General features: G+C 50.5%; 1 protein-coding gene across 1 annotated transcript in view; it reads left to right on the top strand.

Moving 5' to 3' along the window:
* Trappc9 (trafficking protein particle complex subunit 9) overlaps window positions 1-21,001 on the top strand; it is a 451,464-nt gene that overhangs the window by 93,363 nt on the left and 337,100 nt on the right. The window contains exons 10-14 of the mRNA XM_069991461.1: window positions 705-831; window positions 10,387-10,532; window positions 12,005-12,090; window positions 15,065-15,191; window positions 18,280-18,412. Of these exons, the coding sequence (XP_069847562.1) occupies window positions 705-831; window positions 10,387-10,532; window positions 12,005-12,090; window positions 15,065-15,191; window positions 18,280-18,412 (619 nt within the window). The remainder of the gene's footprint in view (window positions 1-704; window positions 832-10,386; window positions 10,533-12,004; window positions 12,091-15,064; window positions 15,192-18,279; window positions 18,413-21,001) is intronic.

Here is a 21,001-nt window from a genome sequence, read left to right as displayed (position 1 = left end):
TTGCACTGGTTATTTTTGGGATAGGGTCCCCCTTTTTCCCCAGGCTTGTGCTTGCACTATGATCTTTGTATGTGATCCTCCTATTTCATGCTTCTTGCTGTCGCTGGGATAGCAAGCATGTACTCTCATGCTCAGTTTTTTCCTGCTGAGATGGAATCTGATAATTTTTTTTTTCTGTTATGGGGCCTGGGCACTGTCCCTGAGCTCTTCAGCTCAAGGCAAGCGCTCTACCACTTGAGCCACAGTGCCACTTCTGGTTTTCTGGTGGTTTAATTGGAGATAAGGGTCTCATAGACTTTCCTGCCCGGGTTGGCTTTGAACCGTAATCCTCAGATCTCAGCCTCCTGAGTAGCTAGGATTACCGGCGTGAGCCACCGGTGCTGGGCCTGATGAACTTTTTTGCCTGGGCTGACTTGGAACTTATTTCAGCCTTCCCTGTAGCTTGGCTGGAAGGTATGCATCCTTGTGTCCAGCTGTGAGTTGAAAAGGGGTCTTGTGGACTTCTTTGTCCAGGCTGGCTTTGAACCACATCCTCCTGATCCCAGCTTTTCCAGCTAGGATGGCAGATGTGAGCCATGCCCTAGCTTCTACCCCTTTTTTGTGTTGGAAGATTAGAGTCAGTAGGCTGGCATGGGTTGCTCTGAATAAAACATCTACTGTTACTTTTGTTAAGTAACATTGATTTTGTTTTTATTCCTTTTCAGAAAAGAAAGATGTGACTCAAAGCCTAGAGAACTACACGCCCAAGTGCCCCGGGACGATGGAGCTCATCACTCTCTCGGATGGCTTCGTGCTGCCCCCGGTGCCCTTCACCAAGCTGCCCATCGTCAGGTGAGGGGCCATGCCAGCAGAGGCAGGCGTTCCCTGCGTGAGGGTGCCTTCCTGGGCCTGGTCATGTGTGGGGGCCTCTGGAAGAACCACATTGCTACTGGCTTATTGGGTTCATGACCTCAGAAGCATCAGTACTCACCAGTCAGCGCCCAGCAGATGGCAACGGATGGCAAACATGGGCCTGTGGGCTCCACATCCATCATTGCCACAATGCTGAGCTTGAAACCAACAGGTTTGTCCCTGTGCCCCCTGCCCTGGACCTGTGTGCTGGCCACACAGAATGGGCACCCTGTCCCCACTCCTGACTGCTGCTCGCTGCCTGCTTCAGGTTTGCCACAAGGTCCCAGGGTCCCTGTACTTCCCCCACAGGGTCCCCTGCTTCCCTCTGACACCAGAGGTGCCACACGGCACTTTTTTTATATACTTTTTTTAATATACATTTTTATCAAGATTAAGTGGTTACATAAATTTCACAATATTGTAGGATAGTGATACTTAAAGTCATAAACACATTTTAGCCTTCATAAGGCAAACTGTCATCTTGGTCTATAAAGTTTGTGAATCTGTAAGTTTTGACAGTACAACTATTTCTTCCATGTCGTGTAATAGGTACGTGTCTTGCCTTTTGCTTAGTGTAAGCTGTTCGCTCTTTCCCTCTCATCCCCTCCCTCCCATCGCCGCCCTTGAGTTGCTTAGTTCATTTTCATCAATGTCCAGTGCAGCTGATGGGCCCCTATGTTGTATGTTTTCCCCTGATTCTGTTATTTTCTTTTTTGTTTTTGTCAGTCATGGGGCTTGAACTCTGGGCCTGAGCGCTGTCCCTCAGCTCTTCAGCTCAGGGGAGCGCTCTACCACTCGAGCTACAGCGCCACTTCCGATTTTCTGGTAGTTTACTGGAGATAAGAGTTTCATGGACTTTCCTGCTGGGACTGGCTTTGAACCATGATCCTCAGATCTCAGCCTCCTTAGTAGCTAGTATTACAGGTGTGAACCACCAGCGCCCGGCTTCCCCTGATTCTGAGATGCCCTCCTTCCCTCAGATGTTGTGTTGTTGGTTCTTGTTGTGGTGGTAGGAGTCTAGAGACTGGACCCTTGAATGCGGGCATTTAAAAGAAGCTTATGAACCAATGTCATGGAGAGATTTTGGGACCCCTGGAATATTTGTTTGAGGGCTGGAAGCAAAACAGTTCAAATTTGGCTTTCTGCTGCTGAGCAGAAGTGCTGTAACTCTGAAGGGCTGGGCGAGGAGGGCACTAGGCCTCTGGAAATGTTCTTGGCTTGGCCGCTGTTTCCCAGGCCCCTCCTGCCTTGTGGTAGAGGCACGGGCTGTACTTACAGGCTGATGCCTGTCATGATGGCGTCACCTCATTTCCCTGGACCTGACATGGGTGGCGTTCAATTTTCCAGAGTGCAGTGCAGCAGTAGATAAACGCATGTGGCATGGAGCGTAGTGAAAGCAGCTCTCCCCTCCCTGTGCCGCCTTGGAGGCGAGCCTAGTTCTGATGCTGTGGGAAGGTTGCTGAGCACAAGAGCCTAACAGGCTGCACCTGGGTTTTAAGAAGGTGCTGAGGGGCGTCCATGAGGCTGTTGGCAGACAGGAATAGGAGGCTCTCCTCCACTGCCCGCCTAGCGACTCACATGACCGCCAGCACTGCTGCGAGCTAGCCAAGGTCCATGCACCTCCTCATCCTTGGTATGAGCGGGACAGGAAAGGCTCCCGCCTGGCTTTTCTCTGAGTAAGACTTAAAGTGGTCTGCATGTGATTTGGGATTAAGGGTATGATTCATTTTTTTTAAAAAAATAAAAGTCCAGAAAAGCCTTTCTTAATAATTTTTGTCCACATCATGACTTGGATCATGTTTAAATTTAGAAAGCCTTGTATAATAGAACACTCTGAACTTCATAGAACATTCTGGACTTCCGTTGCGGCTGTGATGTCCGAGGGCTGGGGAGGGTGGTTCTGGAGGGCATCGGAAGCCTCAGGGAGAGCGCCTCATGGCCCTAGAGACTAGGGAGCATGCGTGGCTCACTGAAGCAGCCCTGCCGTTGAGCATAGAGCCTTCAGGTTTGCTTTTCGCCAGCTTGTGTCCTTGAGCAAGAGTGCAGCCTCTCTGAGCTTTGCTTTGCTCATCTTTAAAATGGGCTTGACATCGTTAGCTCCCAGGGTTGTCTGGCTTTGCTGAGCCGCGCTGGTGCAGGTGTTCACAGCCCGGTGTACACGCAACACTTGGCAAATTGGAGTGTTCTTCTTGGGGACACTTTCACATTCACATTTTCAAGTGTCTTTCACTACATTTCAGCCCTTAGTGATATAAGCAGCTAGAGCAGTGTGGGCAGAAGTGTAACAGTTAACATTGTGGCAGATACCAGTCCGTCAATTGGCTGTGGTTGCTGTCCTTTATTTCCAGTCCCACTGGGGGCTCCCCTGTCCTGATCTGCTCTCAGCTGCTCTGTCTGGGTTTCTTTTTTCTTTTCTATTTTTTGTCAGTTATAGGACTTTAACTCAGGGCCTGGGCACTATCCCTGAGCTTTTCTGCTCAAGGCTAGTGCTCTACCACTTTGAGGCATAGCTCTACTTCCAATTTTCTGGTGGTTAACTGGAGATAGGAGTCTCACGGACTTTCCTGCCAGGGCTAGCTTTGATCCTCAGATCCTTACATCTTAGATCTCAGCCTCCCGAGTAGCTGGGATGACAAGCATGAGCACCAGCACCATAGTTTGCTACAGCCGGACTCTAGGTGCCCCTCACTGTTCCTACAGTTTTTACAAGCGTTTAGCTGGAGAAGACAGGCGCAGAGGACCAGGTGGACGTCCCTTGCTGTGGACATGCTGGTACCATGGGAGGCAGCAGAACAGAACTTGCGTGCAGGGTCTGGAGGGCCAGAGTCTTGCAGTCTGTATGCTTCTTGCTGCTGTGGGGCGGAGTCCAGTGTGCCTAGGTGCTCCTCTGTGGCCCACCTCCCTGCTGCCCATCACACCTCTGTGAAACCCTTAGGGGAGGCTTCCTCCCCTCAGCTTCAAGCTGCTTCTCCTGCTCCGCCTGATGATGACACTTAGGTGCCTTTCAAGGATTTACAAGCATGTGAAGTGCCTGCCAAACACCCACATGGGAAGTGGGAATGGCCGTACTTCCTGTGGGAGTTAGGGGTTGTTTCAGTTCTGAAAAAAACACACCTCCTGATTACTAGATGGCTGCAGCAGCTCCTGATAGCGTGTCTCATCCAGGGCATACTGGGAGAGAAGGGTGAAGAGGAAGGTCCAGGAATGGTTGTCTTTAGTTTCATTGTGAAGCAAAGATGCTCTTGCGAGTGCCATAGTGGGCTTCCACCCTAGTCTCCTGGCTAGAGGTGTGTATCATCGTCACCTCTAGTTACAGGTAGAAAAAATGCACATGCAGCACTCCTAAGGTTTGTAGTGTAGCTGCCCAAGGGAGAAGGGGGTCAGAAATCCATGCTTGCCTGTCAGCCTTCAGACCCTGCCACGTCCTTTTTGCTTGCACTTATAGAGTCTCTGATGTCCTTTTAGGTCCTAATCTTTTTTTGGTCCATCATGGGCTTGAACTCAGGGCCTGGGCCCTGTCCCTTAGCTCTTCAGCTCAAGGCTAACGCTCTACCACTTGAGCCACAGTGCCACTTCTGACTTTTTCTGCTTATGTGGTGCTGAGGAAGCGAACCCAGGGCCTCATGCATGCAAGGCAAGCGCTCTACCACTGAGTCACCTTCCCAGCCCAAGGTCCTAATCTTTGAGCTGTGTCTTAGTTGGCCCTTAGGTGCATGTATGTGTTGATTGGATAAGCAGCTGCTTCATGTCACAGTGCTCAGCAAACTGGACCTGGATTGATGCAGGCAAAAGAGGGTTTATGACACACATACCTGGATAGCCCACAGAGGAATTAGGGCAGGGTTCAAACAGCTTGGAACTTGGTTTCATCCCCTTCATAGCTCTAGTCTCAGCTTTAGTTTTCAGCCCTTCACGGGCTTCAGTTTTGGGACCCAGATGGCTTCAGAATGGCAGCAGCAGCTCCAGACCTTGCCTGTTCTTCCCACAGTGTGCAGGAGAAAAGAGAAGATAGCTTTGAGAACCCCATTGCCTCTTGTGGGGTATTGGAAGTGACATGATGTGGCATGTCATGTGTGGTTCCCCGAAGACAACCCAGGATAGTGGGCACAGGAGGGTGCAGCCCCGAGGGACAGCTACAGAACTACAGTGGGTAATGGCACAGCCCATCCGCCAACTGGGATGCAGGAGTGGTGGACAGGTACCTAGTTGTCCTCACCAGTCAGAGTGAGAGATCTGGACTTGAAAGAGACCCTAGGAGTCAGGCAGGGACTCGGTTTCCTGGGCTGCTGGCATTCTTCTTGGCCTCGTGTTCATGCTGTATTTGGGATTAATTTCCAGATGCAGGTGTGGTGATGTACATCTGGGCCTCCATCGCCTTTCCAGACACAGAGGTGCACTGTGTTTATACCCTCACTGCTTAGCTCACAGCAGCTGTTTCTCCAGAAGGCCCCATCCCTTCCGTGGGGAGTGTGGTTCAGAAGGAGGATCTGGCTGTTGGGTCCTTGGCTCCATTGTTTCTCAGTAAGCAGAGCCTGGTGGAGGGGCATGGCAGGGGAAGGCCACCGTTTCATGGCACCAGGAAGCAGAGAAGGGTGGGAAAGGAAAGGTCCAGGGACAGATATGCCCTCAATCATACTGCAGCTGCCTGCTTCCCCCTGTTGACCCATCTCCTTATGACCCATTCATCTATGGACTCACCTGGGCCTTTTGGGGGTTCACATTGTGCCCAGATTATTATAATCTCTACCTTTAGTGCCTTGGAACTTGGGCTTTATAAAAAAAAATAAAAAAATTAAAAAAATTAAGACAGGAATTGCACGTCACCCCAGTAGAGGTGTCAGGAGGTGGGGGTGTCAGGTCAGTAATCTACATACTCGAGGACAGAGCTGGTCACAAAGTCCCTCAGTGGGTCTGTTTCAGAGCTGTTGTGTAGAACGGCTAGATACAAGCTAATTTACTGCCATTCAACCATCCATTGTTTGTTTTGGTTTTGAGTAGATGATCAGAGCCGTTTTCTCTTCTGTTGGGGCTTCTTAGATTTTAGAATGCACACCTGTTTTCTGAAGCTTGGGCTCGTGAACTAGGCTCACCCTACAGTGGCCGCAGATAATCATGATGCAGGTTCATAGAAAAGGAGCCAAGATACAACCTTTTAAAATTCTGTCCTGAAATTCAGTGAATCAAATGAGTGCTCAAGATGGGCCTGGCCACAGCTGGCTGCCCAGGGCCCAGCAATGGTCAAGAACGGCCTCGTCACCAAGGGCTGTGTCCTGTTGCGAGCCTGCTGCCCACAGCTGGAGCAGAGGACGGCGGTTAGAGTGTAAGGGGTTTGCTTTTATTCTGACAGAGTTTTTCACAAGAAGTGTGGGGTGCAACCACCGAAAGAGAATTTCAAGGCCCCAGTAACTGTGCCATTGATTGTTAAAACTGGGAGACAGTTTGGTGTCCTTTCCAGTTGGCAACGAGTGTTTAGTGTGGGGGATGGAGAAGCAGCGATTGTTTTTTGGTGAGCTGACATTGAACATCTTACTTGGAAAGGGACTCGGGGATTAAAGAAGGTGTTTTAATTGATTAAGATTGAGTGCACCAGCAAGACTGCGCATTTTAATTTTACTGCTTGAGGAGGTAGTGTAGGGACTGGAGGCTAGACTCAGGGCAGGTCTCCAGCCTCTGCTCCCTGGCTAGGGCATAGACGTCCTGGTCCCCGCAGGTCACGTCCTGTGTCACAGTGTCATCTCATCCTTGGCACGTGTGCCCCAGCTCCCTCCTAAGCATTTCTTACGCTTGAAATGCGTGGGACAGTAGGTAACCACAGTGGCCTTTGGGAGCAAGGGTGGCTAGGCCTGCCTAGGCCCCGAGCGCTGTGACCTCCACATTACCCAGAATGGGCCGAGGCAGCTAGGGTCAGCAGCAGGTGCTGCTCAGTCCTCTCAGTGCTCACAGCATGCCACCTCAGTCCTCACAGTGTCACCTCAATCATCAGTGTCACCTCAGTCCTCACAGCGTCACCTCAGTCCCCACAGTGTCACCTCAGTGCTCACAGCGTCACCTCAGTCCCCACAGTGTCACCTCAGTGCTCACAGTGTCACCTCAGTCCCCACAGTGTCACCTCAGTCCCCACAGTGTCACCTCAGTCCTCACAGTGTCACCTCAGTGCCCACAGTGTCACCTCAGTGCCCACAGTGTCACCTCAGTGCCCACAGTGTCACCTCAGTGCCCACAGTGTCACCTCAGTCCCCACAGTGTCACCTCAGTGCTCACAGTGTCACCTCAGTCCCCACAGTGTCACCTCAGTCCCCACAGTGTCACCTCAGTGCTCACAGTGTCACCTCAGTGCTCACAGTGTCACCTCAGTGCCCACAGTGTCACCTCAGTCCCCACAGTGTCACCTCAGTGCTCACAGTGTCACCTCAGTCCCCACAGTGCCACCTCAGTCCCCACAGTGTCACCTCAGTCCCCACAGTGTCACCTCAGTGCTCAAAGTGTCACCTCAGTGCTCACAGGGTCACCTCAGTCCCCACAGTGTCACCTCAGTCCCCACAGTGTCACCTCAGTCCCCACAGTGTCACCTCAGTGCTCACAGTGTCACCTCAGTCCCCACAGTGTCACCTCAGTCCCCACAGTGTCACCTCAGTCCCCACAGTGTCACCTCAGTGCTCACAGTGTCACCTCAGTGCCCACAGTGTCACCTCAGTGCTCACAGTGTCACCTCAGTCCCCACAGTGTCACCTCAGTCCCCACAGTGTCACCTCAGTCCCCACAGTGTCACCTCAGTGCTCACAGTGTCACCTCAGTCCCCACAGTGTCACCTCAGTCCCCACAGTGTCACCTCAGTCCCCACAGTGTCACCTCAGTGCTCACAGTGTCACCTCAGTGCTCACAGTGTCACCTCAGTCCCCACAGTGTCACCTCAGTCCCCACAGTGCCCTCTGAGGTTTCGTGTCCTGTTCTGGTCAATCTCTCTTTCCTCCTGGCCTTGGACTGGACAGAAAGGGACGCGGTGGGAAGGCAAGCAGGCGGCGCAGGGCCTGTTGGAGGGCTGTCACAAGCTGCACCTGAGTCAGATGGGCTTCGCCCCCTCCGGACCTGGTCGGGGGAGAGGCAAGTTAGTAGATGCAGAGAGAGGAGTGGAACGTGAGCTCTGCAGGCAAGCAGGCTGGCCCCAGAGCCAGGGGCCGAGCAGTGCATGCCGGTTCCCTTCCCCCCGCTACCACCGCCCTCAGGAGCCGGGAGGGTGAGGAAGGTGAAGAGGGCAGGGCCAGCCTGGGCTGCCTGTCTCAGGACTACACATGTTGTCAGGGGCTTTTTCCTACTTCATAAGCAAAATAGTGGTCTTCAGGCAGCTCAGGTCCAGGCGCGCTGTGCAGCTGTGTCAGGCTGGAGCAGGCCTTTCTGCTGCTTCAGGATGTTGTCAGGCTAGAGCCTGCTGTGGACAAGCCTGGGGAGAGCGCATGCAGTGATGGGCTGCTTATCCTTAGCATGGCGCTTCAGATTTGGAAGCTGAATTTGAAGCTCAAGCTTGGGTGTCTAGCCACTCAATATTGACTGAGGAGCCCATTGGAAGGTGCGTGTTCAGTCCGTGCGGGGCAGTAGGTGAGGGTGAGAGGGCGGGGTTGGTCTGACAGTGCAGGGAAGGGGGGCGCGGGACAGTGCAGGGAAGGAGGGTGCGGGACAGTGCAGGGAAGGGGGGCCGGGACAGTGCAGGGAAGGGGGGCGCGGGACAGTGCAGGGAAGGAGGGTGCGGGACAGTGCAGGGAAGGAGGGTGCGAGACAGTACAGGGAAGGAGGGTGCGGGACAGTGCAGGGAAGGGGGGCGCGGGACAGTGCAGGGAAGGAGGGTGTGGGACAGTGCAGGGAAGGGGGGCGCGGGACAGTGCAGGGAAGGGGGGGCGCGGGACAGTGCAGGGAAGGAGGGTGCGGGACAGTGCAGGGAAGGGGGGGCGCGGGACAGTGCAGGGAAGGGGGGTGCGGGACAGTGCAGGGAAGGGGGGCGTGGGACAGTGCAGGGAAGGGGGGCCTGGGACAGTGCTGAGAAGGGAGGTGCGGGACAGTGCAGGGAAGGGGGGGCGTGGGACAGTGCAGGGAAGGAGGGTGCGGGACAGTGCAGGGAAGGAGGGCGCGGGACAGTGCCGGGAAGGGGGGCGCGAGAGGGGGCTGAGGGCGGTGCTGCTCACCATCCTTGCATGAGGAGCGGTGCTGCGCACACCATCTACTTAGCCTGGGTTGTTGTGGGCGCTGGATGAGAGCAAGGTGATGGCAGCATCTCCTAGTGTAGGTTAGGCTGTGCTGTACAGAACACAACCCTGGAACTCAGTGGCTTCCTACAGCGCCAATGCTTGTCTTACCCACCCATGTGTGGGGACACTTGGGCAGTGGTCCCAGGCAGGGAGCTCGCTAGGCTGCACAACCTTGTGCCCTGCCTTCTCAGCGTCTGGCCGCCAGGACTGCCATGCTGTGGACAGAAAGCGCTGGGCTGTTGCTTGAAAGTGTTTTGTGTTAGGATTCCCTGTAGCTTCCACTCGCCGGCCCCTGGCGAGAGATGTCCATGTGCGCTCACCTTCCCGCCCGAGCCGGGCTGGGCGGACACTGCAGGACAGTCAGTGTCCCCACACCTCTCAGTCGTCACCACCCTTGTCCTTTTTTGTCTCTGGCCCAGGAATATCCTAGATTTTAACTACCAACTGCTCACAAAGGTGGTCTCAGCATTCTGGGGCCTAAGAGCTGACCCCCGTCCTCATCAGTGTCCAGCTGTGGGGTATTGGGTGATGTGAAAGTTCTCTTGCTGGTGTGTCAGTTTTATTGGTGACTTGGGAGTCAGAGCAATAGGACTTGAGCCTGGAAAGTGGTTGAATCACTTGGTTGAGGCTGAGCATAGGAGGTGGGTGGCGTGGTGCCTGTGTGTGCACTGCCCTCCCCCAGATGAGTGTGTTTAAGCAGGAGTAAGGTGTGTGTTCATAGAAGGATCATGTTCCCTTGAGCCACAGAGGGTGCTGGCAGCCTTCCTGAAGGTTCCTTCTGATCAGGTGGCCTGACGGCCTTCCCTTGCTGAGGGCCTGTCTGACAGGAGAGAGAGAGAGAGAGAGACACTCTCTGTCGAGCAGTGGGCCCTGTGCTGGCAGTCTAACTAGTATAGAGCCGAGTTCAATGAGGGAGGCCCTGGCCCTGTCTGCATTTTGTAGAACCTATCTCTGTCTTGGAGATGGAAAGGCCCTTGTCCATGGCACCTAGCTGGTGAGCAGTGCAATGCTCCAACCTGGTCCTCTGACTAAAGACCATCCTGGGCCCAGTATGTGATACCATAGGGTTGCTCCCTGAGCCTGGAAGATGTGTACTGCATTTGGCTGTCCTGCCTTGAGGAGTTGAGTGTCTTCCCTCCCCTCAGTTTATCTTCTCTTTGCACCGATTGGCTGTTTTCCTCCCACACATTGCTGGGAGCCCGTGTCCTCAAAGCAAGTTAACAAGGCTGTGATACATTTGTGTTCTTTGCAACACTAGGCATGTGAAGCTGCTGAGCCTGCCTGCCAGCCTCCGGCCACAGAAAATGAAGAGCTTGCTCGGTCAGAACGTGTCCACCAAGAGTCCCTTCATCTATTCACCAATCATCGCCCACAACCGTGGAGAGGAGCGTGACAAGAAAATAGGTAGTGCCATTTACCCGGTGGTGCCCTCCTGCCCCAGTGCCGGTCACTCTGTGGTGCCCAGCACCTGCCTCCCCAAAGGCTCTACTGGCATATGGTGGCTTTGTAATAAATTTCTGAAAACTTAGTGGCTCAAGATGGTATGAATATATCTTTCACCATGTGGGTATAGATTAGGCGTTTCAGCTGGCCTGGGGAGTTGCACATTGAAATCCCAGGATCTGCTGGGCCCTCCCCTGGAGGTTCAGCAGGGAGATCTGTTTCAAAGCCCTTCTGCTTGGTCTTCGTTCATGAGCTTGCAGGTGCCTAACTCAGGACCTTATTCTCTTGCTGGCTGGCAGCCAGGACCATGGACAGCACCCAAGGCCACCCTTCCACATGCCCTTATAGCTCCCATGTGGACTCACTGTATATCAGGTTTCACAGGAGGCCTCATGGGCCTATGTGTATGTGTGTATCCGTGCACCTGCATCTGCATGCTTGTGTGTGCTCGCACATGGCTCGTGGGTGTTGGTACTGGGCCTAAACTTCAGAGTCTTGTGCTGGGTTTGATTGCTCAGAGCTGGTGTTCTGCCACTTAAGCCCTGTCTCCAGTTCAGCTTTATGCTGGTTAATCAGAGATAGAATCTCACAGATTTTCCTGCCTGCACTGGCTTTGAACCATGGTACTTCAGGTCTTAGCCTCCCACATAGCTAGCACTGGCGGTGTGAGCCACCTGTGCTGGGCTGAAGAAAAATCTACTTTTATATATGTGTGCCAGTACTGGCTCTTGATCTCAGGCCTGGGCACTGTCCCTTAGTTTTGTTTTTTTTTTCCTACTTGAGCTACAGCTTCACTTTTGGCTTTTTGTTGGTTAACTGGAGTTAGGAGTCACATGGGCTTTCCTGCTGGGGCTGACTTTGAACCACGATCCTCAGATCTCAACCTCCTAAGTAGGTAGGATGGCAGGTGTGGGCCACTGGTGTCCTTCTAACAATCTACCTTTTAAGTAACTCACAGCCAACTCACTGGCACCTTTAATCTTCATAGTGACATAGTGACGTAGAATCACTGAGTTATCATGTGCTTAAACACCCTGGGACTTGGGGGCTGGGGTCATTTCAGAGTTTTGGGAGTGGATGGGGGCAATAGGAAGCTGCCTTCTCTCCATTCTAGGGGCTCAGGGGCATTGTGCTCTGTGCTGCTTGAAGGGGGCTCCACTGTCACCTCCAGCACTGCCAGCCTCTGTGCCCTAGTGTGTTGACTACATTAACGTGGTGCCGCTTGCATCAACTTCACGTGAGCCTGAATTTGCTTTGGGATGAATTCAGCCTGCCCACCCTAGTGAGAACATGGTTCATTGCGTCCAGTGATGGTGATGATGATCATGGTGCCACTGCTGTTGAACACACAGGTCACTAGAGGAATGAACTGAAGCCCTATGAGAAGAGCAAAGGCAGCAGCTAACACACGTGTTCTTCTGTGTGTTTTGTAGATTTCCAGTGGGTTCAAGGAGATGTGTGTGAAGTTCAGTTGATGGTGTACAACCCGATGCCGTTTGAGCTCCGTGTGGAGAATATGGTATGTACTATCAGTCGTTACCAACTTACCAGTATGATTCCCACCCCCCCCTTTTTTTTTTTTGCAAGTACTATTGTTTGAACTCAGGGCTTTGTACTTGTTTGGCTTGTGCTCTACTACTTTAGTCATCCCTCTAGTCATGCTTTTGCTGGCTGTTGTGGAGATGGAGTTTGCCCAGGTTAGTATTGAACCTCAACTCCCTGGATCTCAGCCCCTTGAGCAGCTAGGATTGCAGGCATGAGGCACTGGTACCTTGCTAATATTTTATTGCTTACTGTCTGCCACATACATGCGATGATATATGCTCATTATCTTTTCTGGTTTGTTAAAGATTGTGTGCTGTGTGTGAGTGAAGACTGTATTTCCTCACGGCTGTGTCTTTATGCTTGACATTCAATAAATGTTTGACCCCCACTGAGAAACCTCTGATTTACACAAGAGTGAGTTTGGTTGATTGTTAGATTTGAAATGTGTGTTTTGAAGTTTGCATGAATGAGCACAGGTTGCAGTCTACACTGTGTCTGTTGCTTGATGGTGCCAGCACTATTTTGGCACCATGAGATGGCTTGCTGGGAAGGCTCAAGGGCAGAACAAGCTGTGGGGTAAGAGCTTACACTGTCTCACTGGTGTTGTGCAGTAGCTCAGGTTTGTGACCCTGATAATGCTGCTTCAGCCTTGTGGAGGGTGTTACCTGCTTAGTAGTTGTGCCTTTGGAGCAGCTCACCCAGTTCCATGGTCTGGGAAGGGATTCTTGAAACTCATAGCGTTGCTTCCAGAGCCAGGCCCTCTACACATCCTCCCTATGTGGATTCCATTCCCTGGCATGTGACTGAGCTGTATATGCACCAGGTATATTGTGGTATTCCTTACAGGTTCTGATTGGCGTTGAGTAAAAAGCAGATTGTTCATGCAGGTGCTGTGTTGAGTTCTCACCATATGTGGGGCCTGGGCAGGACCTGGATGTGGGAGAGTGTGTGCCTGTCCAGGAAGGCTGGGAAATTTCCTGGAGATCTGACTTTTTTGTTGTTATTGTTTATTTAGTGCCAGTCCTGGACTTGATCTCAGGGTTGGGTGTAGTCCCTGATCTTCTTTTGCTCAAGGCTAGGATTCTACCACTTGAGCCACAGCTCCACTTCTGGCTTGTTTGGGGAAATAAGAATCTCACAGACTTTTTGCCCAGGCTGGCTTTGAACTGTGATCCTCATAGCCCAGCTTCCTGAGTAGGATTATAAGCATGAGCCACTGACACCCTGCTGAGACTGGATTGATGGTGCTCTGTGGCCCCAGGCTCACCTCAATGTTGTTCTGCTGGTGGCTGAGGACAGGTGTGGCTTAGAGTGTGGCTTTCATGATTCTCCCACAACTTCTCCTCCTGGGCTGGACAGGGGACAGCAGTAGTTTAGTGCAGAAGTCTCTCCAAAGTATTAAAGAATCATAGGAGGAATGAAGAATAAGATAAAAGCTCCACTTGCTATTCTACAAATCATAGCAAAAAATTTAAAAATTGAATTGTGAAATATGTATGAGATGTCTCAGGGAGTCAAGCACTCTTAAATCCACCATCCCTGTTTAATAAATGGTAACAGTTGGCCATATTACTTTAGCTATTTAAAAAGAAATAAGTGCCAGTACATTTGCTGGGGGCATTGGCTGTCTGATGGGGCTTTCAGCTTCCAACCTTGCCTTCTACATCCATCCGCACATGGGTTGTTTACAGCTTTGTTCAAAGTCTGGCCTACAGCCTCCCTGTTGCCCAGTGCCTTTGCTTCTGGGTGTTCACTGAGGACAGAGAAGAGAAGAATTGGCCTACAGCCTCCCTGTTGCCCAGTGCCTTTGCTTCTGGGTGTTCACTGAGGACAGAGAAGAGAAGAATATGCATATACTCAGATGCACTTACATTTCTGTTCACATGGGCCTCTACATGGGTGCACACACACACTGGTGCACACAAATGGACACTCATGTTTCTGCTTTAGTACACTCCACAGGTCGATCCTGCGATGCTGTGGCCGCCACACCACAGCAAGCACTCCTCCCAGAGGGGCCTTCTGCAATCTGTCTTAGCCACCGCTTCTCTAGCTCTTGTAAAATCCCATGCATCACCCGCTGTTCCAAGATAGTGATAGTTTTGATTACTTGCTAATGGTGTTTTATTTTAGGAAAACATTTTACTTTCTAAAAATTGTTCATTGCTACATTATAGAAGTATCTTTGCTTTTTTTTTTTTAACCCCCTTAACTTTGTCATTTTGCTAAGTGAACTTGTGCAAGTTTCAATGTTTGCAGGACTTTCTATGCTCATAGCTTTTTTTTCCTTCAGTACTGGAGATGGAACTCAAGACCTGCGTATGCTAGGCAAGTGCTCACACAGAGCTACACCCCCATGCCTGAAAGCTGTGCTTTTTGTGACTGACTATCTATGTACGTTATGCCTTTTCTTTCTTTTCCTTGCCACGTTGCACTGGCTGGACCTCTGCCACAACGTTGAGAAGTCCAAGGGCTGATGTCCTTGACGGTTGCCTGTCACTGCTTCCTGGAGGCCCTGTCCAGCGGCAGGCTTAGAGCCTAGGCATACAGAAATGAGTTGATAACTCACAGACGCACTGGCGGGGTAGTAACAGGTGTATCTCCTCATTTTGTGTTTTTTTTCTCTTTTGTTCATGATGAAAATATATTTTTTTCTTTGGGTTCACATTCCCATTTTGGCAGAACAAAGCAAATAAAAATGTACGCCCAGGGGTAATGCCACGGAGGATTTTTTTTCTGTCACTTGAGAGCTTGCTAGGGTTTCCACATTGTTTTGTGTCAATCATACCTTGCCACCTCTAAAGTTTTCTGTGAGATTTTGCGAAGTTATTACCCATCTTATGCCAGCACTTCCAGGCATGCTGTTCGCGATGCCCCAAGGTTCATGTGGAAGTGGCCGTTGGGACGGGCCTGGGCTGCTGCTCCTGACACCCCTTTGCTTTCTCTAGGGCCTTCTCACCAGTGGAGTGGAGTTTGAGTCTCTCCCTGCAGCTCTTTCTCTCCCGGCAGAATCTGGTCTATACCCTGTGACCCTCGTCGGGGTTCCTCAGACGACTGGAACCATTACGGTGAATGGTAAGGAATATTTGTATTGCCATCCTGAGGCCTACAGCTGGTCACCTATCTAGCGAGAAGATGCAAGGTTTGGGGATGTGATGTATGAAGCACTGGCATCTGCCTGGCTCCTGCAGTGGGAGGGGCCTGCCCTGTGCTCTAAGACCACACTGTCCCCCTTCCTGTCGGCACTGTTCTTCAGGATGTTCTTAGGCAGCACAGCAGTCAGACCCTGCCTGATGCCATGGGTACCTCATGCTTTGCCAGACCTCCCCAGGATGGTGTGCGCAACCCACACACCCCACCTCTGCCTCTGTAGTGATTCTAAAGTTTCTGTGTCCTGAATCTGCCTCTTAAACTTCACCCAAGATCCTGGGGCCTGGGTCACTTACTAGCAGTGCTGGTCCTCAGTCACTAACACCAGTCCCTGAGGTGTTGAGTCATAGCTCTTCTGGCTTTTTGGTGGCTAATTGGAGATAATAGTTTTACAGACTTTCCTGCCTGGGCTGGTTTTGAAATGGGATCCTTAGATCCTTAGCTAGGATTATGCATGTGAGCCACCAGCGCCTGGCTGCTCTTCTGTTTCTTGTTGTTTTTTTCCTCCTGACATCGGCGCCTTTCTGGCTTGCTTGGCCTCTCTTCTGCAGTCCTTTCTCTTGTAGCCTGGCCTTCCTGCAGGGGCTCTGCAGGCTCTTGGCTCCTTTCTTCCCTTCCCTATCTTGTACCTTTCCTTTTCCCCCTACTTCTTCCCTTCTCTTTTCTTTTCTTTCTTCTTCTTTCTCAACAAATGGTCTCAGATGGTCTTAGCCTTCCCTGGACATCATTCCTTCATGCCCCCCATGCTGATGACTCCTTTCAAGAACCCGCCCAATCAGCTGTTCCTCAGCCTCTCCTGTCCTGTGGGCATGTGACATAGGTCATGTCCTACCGGCTTACACTTCCCAAAATGTCTCCTCCTCTGGAGGTCCTCATCTCAACGTGTCCGCCTGAGCCTGTTGCCCCAAGTCTTCTTGGAGCCACTTTTTTCTACCTGCACAGCCAATTCTGTCTTGCACAGCCATTTCTGACTTGCAGGGTTGGTCGCAGTGTTGGGACTGATCTTCCCCCATCCAGGCCTCACAAAAGGCCCCCTCCATGCTGGAGGGGGCGTGTTTTTCTACATGGGAATCCTGAGACCACGGCCCTCCTCAGCACCTGGCTCGCCCTGGGGTCTCACATCGCTCCTGCCAGCCAGTCTTTGTGGTCCTGTCTGAGGGCCCACCCCCAGGCACTTGTGCCACCTCAAGTTCTCAGTGTGGTTGCCTTCTTCAGCTTGTGCACGTGGACTGGGTCCCTCCACTTTTCCCCATGGTGCTTCATAAGTCTTCCTACTCATGCTGCGGGGGATGGGGCCTTACTAGCCTGTGCCTTGTAGCCTTGCCTTTCATGTTAGCAACGTCCCCAGTGCTGAGCACTTATCCTTGCCACAGTCTGGCCTGTATCGTCTTCAGTATGTATGGGCTGGCTAAGGAGGCTATTCCTGTTGGGTGAGTGAGGCTGGCGTAATTGTAGCGTAGATGTGTTGCAGCAAGCACTCTAGTATCCAGCACACTGGGCATGGGAATGAGGGAAAGGGAAGAATGCAGAAGAGGTGGTCAGCAGAGACCCACCAGGAACTCTTCTGATGAATGCCGGTGGGCAATAAGGAGGGAGGCAGTGAACATGGGTCGCATGCAGAGAGAATAACTTGTCCAGGAACAATGGCACGAGAGACCATGGCACATTTTGGGAACTGGGATGCTCAGGGCAGGAGGTCCCCGGTGGAGAAGGTCGCAATGGGTCTGGAAGACAGGAAGTTCTGAGAGTGTGGGGGGCTTAGGACTCACCTCGAAGGATGCAGTCTGTCCTCTGGGCCAATTTGGACAGAGGTAAAGCTGGCCACATGGTCACTGTGCCGCAGCTCCCAGGCTGCCAGATAGGGATGGGTGAGGGAGAGGCAGAGGGGTGAAGGAGCGGTGCCTGCCTGAAGGGTGGGCCCAGGGGGCGGGACAGGCCACTGTGTCATCAGCCAGTGGGAGCAGACCTGGATAGCCCTCCATGCTCACCAGGAAGGTCTGCGCCTTACCCAAGAAGCAGGCAGATCTGCTGAGTGAGCTGGCCTCTTCACAGGGGGCACCTAGCACTTGCCACCAGATTCAACACACTTGTGGCACTTTTTAGAGAATGGGAATGTTTAGAATTGTGAAATAATGGTTGCTTGCAAATAAACTACACACTATATTAGGTTTTTCAGAAATTCAGGGGTATTCATCCTGGGGGCTTCTGTGGGGGAGAAATGTATTCAGTAAAAGAAGCTATAGACAGCTGCATGGCATGAGGGTGGGGCCCAGAGTGGCCCCACCGGCCAGGCAGCAACAGGGCCTGCTCTGCCCTGAGAGATGGCTGGCTTCGTTCCCCCTTTAGGAGAACAAGTTCCATATGGGTGTAGAAAACTTGTCACCCTAGGTATTAGCCACTGGGTATTGTTTAATTTTGTTACACAACAAATATTGTTGATAATAATTATCTCTTGAAATCTCAAAAGCCATTTTAAAGCTTTACTTAAATAATTTCAAGTGTTTATCTAAACAATAGACTTTTTTTTTGGCCTGGGAAATGTGCTGATCTTAAATTATAGTCCTTTGTCCACATACAACAGATTTGCCACATCACATAGCAGCTCTATTAGCAGTGTTTGGCCCTTGAACTTAACTCTTTCAACAGAAGGTTTTGAACCATTTTTCAGATACTCATTAAGTCACAGTATGTCCCAGAAAGGACTATTAACTACCCTTTTTAGAGATGTATAACATCTGGAAAGCAAGTCAGTAAGGGTCGAGGTGGTGATAGCAAGCTGTGAGGACTGAAGTTGGCAGGGCCTTCCGCACATACCTTCATCCGGACCTGGTCATCCTCGTGGCCAGGGCCCAGGGGATGTTACCACTCCATTTGGCATGAGGATACTGAGATGTCTGTGGTCTGGGGTGCCACATGATGGAAGCCAGTAGGTGATGGGCCAGGCCTTAGGGAGAGGATTCCTGTGTACGTCTCGCCTCGTCTGTTGTATGAAGACTGTTGCCTTCTGTTGCAGGGTACCATACCACAGTCTTCGGTGTCTTCAGTGACTGTCTGCTGGATAATCTTCCAGGGGTCAGAACCAGTGGCTCCTCTGTGGAGGTCATCCCGGCTTTGCCAAGACTACAGATCAGCACGTCTCTGCCCAGGTAGGTTCCTGAGAAGCTCCAGTGGGGGGGTGGGGGGGAAGGAAGGGGGCAGGGAGTGGGGGAGACTATTGGTTGGCCAGGATTGCCTCTGGTACTTTTCACTTATATGTTTAAAAAAATAACGCAAATAGATTAGTCTGATGTTCTCCTCACCAGAATATGATTGAAGCATTTCTTTTTTTTTTAAATTAATTAATTAATTTTTTCGTGAACATACTGTACAGAGGGGTTACAATTACATGGGCAGGATAATGCGTACATTTCTTATCAAGCATTGCAGCCTCCTCCTTTGTTTACCCTTCACATCCCTTCCCAGCCTCCCCCCCCCCCCCCCCTGCACCAACGTTGTAAAGCTCGTTTTCGACATGACAACTTGTACTTCTCATTGTTGCAACAGGTCCACCTGTATCCTTAAATGACTTGTTTTTCCCCATCTCCTCCACAAGTTATACTGACATCAAATATAGTGAAAGCAGGGGTTATACTGTGGGGGAGGGTCATACAAAGCAACAAAGAAATAATCTTATAAATGTGTTAGAAACACATGCATGAAAGAAAAAAACATTAAAATACATATCTAAGGGTTCATTTTCCTAACATCACATTATCTGACCTGTTCCGCTTGACTCATACATATACTAGATATTGCAAATAAGGGAAACCATGGGACCTGTGTTTCTTTGGGCCTGGCTTACTTCACTTAATATGATTTTTTCCAAGTTTTTCCATTTCCTAACAAATGGGGCAATGTCATTCTTTCTGATGGAGGCGTAGAATTCCATTGTGTATATATACCACATTTTCTTGATCCATTCATCTACTGTGGGGCATCTGGGTTGGTTCCATATCTTAGCTATGGTAAATAATGGGTTGAAGCATTTCTTTAAGATATGTGCTGTTGAAAACGAATTGGAACAAAGTTGAAGTCTCTTGTTATCAGAACGTTTGTGAAGTTAGCTGTTGGAATCATAATTCTTTAGAAAAACAAGGTTTTAGGGCATTTAAGAAAAACTTGGTTAAAAAATGGCTTTGTTCTTTTTTTTGGCTGCTGAGTATTATAGGAAAGCATGAGGAAGAAAGGACAGTGAATGTTAGGCAGCCCCAGTGCTATTTGTGCTTTGTGGTATTTCTGGCAGAGTTTTGTGGTTTTTGATTTTTGTTTTTTTTTGTTTTAGAAAATACTTTTGGAGTTTTTGATATTTTTAGGTATATGAGTTCATGCTGTATCATACATATAGGTTCACTGATTACTTTTTGTGTAACCACATAACAAGCTTTTATTTCTACTTTTTTACATTCTTTTTTGCCAGTCCTGGGGCTTGTACTTAGGGCCTGGACGCTGTCCCTGAGCTGTGTGCTCAAGGCTAGCACTCTACCACTTGAGCCACAGCGCCACTTTCAGCTTTTTTTGAGTAGTCTCATGGATTTTCCTGCCTGGGCTGGCTTCCAACCATGATCCTCAGATCTCAGCCTCCTGAATAGCTAGGGTTAACAGGTCTGAGCCACCAGTGCCCAGCTATAAATTCTTAAAAAAATCAATTTGAATTATTAAAAATGGATACCATAAAGATACCTTAATAATGTATTCGTATTTATTTCCTTGTGGTTGGAATTTGAGATTTTCTCAGTTCTTGCACTTTAGAAAAATAGTGGCTCTCCTTTTGGCCCTTTTGGTAGTGTATCTTGGGTTTGTGTTCAGAAATGTTCTTGAAGTGTGTGTGCTTCATGGACCCTTGCGCTTGTCGGGCCTTGCTGTGGCTTGGCTGTGACAGTGAGCTCCACAGTCCTGGTCTGTCCTTGTGGCAGGTCCTTCAGGTGGTGAGACTGACAAGCAGTGTAACGACTCTGTAGGGACTCTGACAGGTCCCCTGTGCTCTGCACAGCACAGGGATTTTGGGAGTTTCTTCAGCAGTGATGGGCTAGAGGGGTGGCAACAGCTGTCTGACAGAAGGAACAGAGGCAGGAGAAAGCTTTCTGCAGTTTGGAAATGCATAGGGGACCATAGACGTGATTGTAAGACCAAAAGTACAAAACTTTTAAAAAGAAAGCAGGAGAGAGTGTACGTGACCTTGGATTCAGATAACACCAGAAGCAGGATCCATAAAATAAAACCTTCATAAACTGGACTCCATCAAAATTAAAAACCATCGATGCTTCCAAAGACACCATTAAGAAAATGAAAAGACAACTCACGGGCTGCCAGAGACTATCGCAAATCATATAGCCGATAAAGAGCTTATGTTCACATAAAGAACTCTGCAACTTACTAGTAAGAAGACAAACAACCTAATTAAAAAATTGGCAAGAAATTTGAATAGCTATTTCACCACCAGATATGCACAAGTAGTTACTAAACAGCGTGGCCGGGTGTTCGGCATCATTAATCTGGTGGGCCGGCATCTCACAAGATTCCAGCACGCACCCACTGGGGTGGGCTGTGATTAGAAAACAGGCGACTGCCAGGCTGACAAGGGAGTGCAGGAGCTCGGGCCCTCATACACTACCATGAGAATGTAAAACGGAACCCCCAGGCAGACACTTGGCAGTCTCAAAAAATGAAATGCAGGCTGGGAAGGTGGCTCCGAGGTA

This window comes from Dipodomys merriami, unplaced genomic scaffold (assembly GCF_024711535.1).
Source record: "Dipodomys merriami isolate MVZ:Mamm:240054 unplaced genomic scaffold, mDipMer1.0.p SCAF_4, whole genome shotgun sequence".
In the NCBI taxonomy this organism is placed as follows: domain Eukaryota; kingdom Metazoa; phylum Chordata; class Mammalia; order Rodentia; family Heteromyidae; genus Dipodomys; species Dipodomys merriami.
This window is presented reverse-complemented; position numbering and strand designations above follow the sequence as displayed.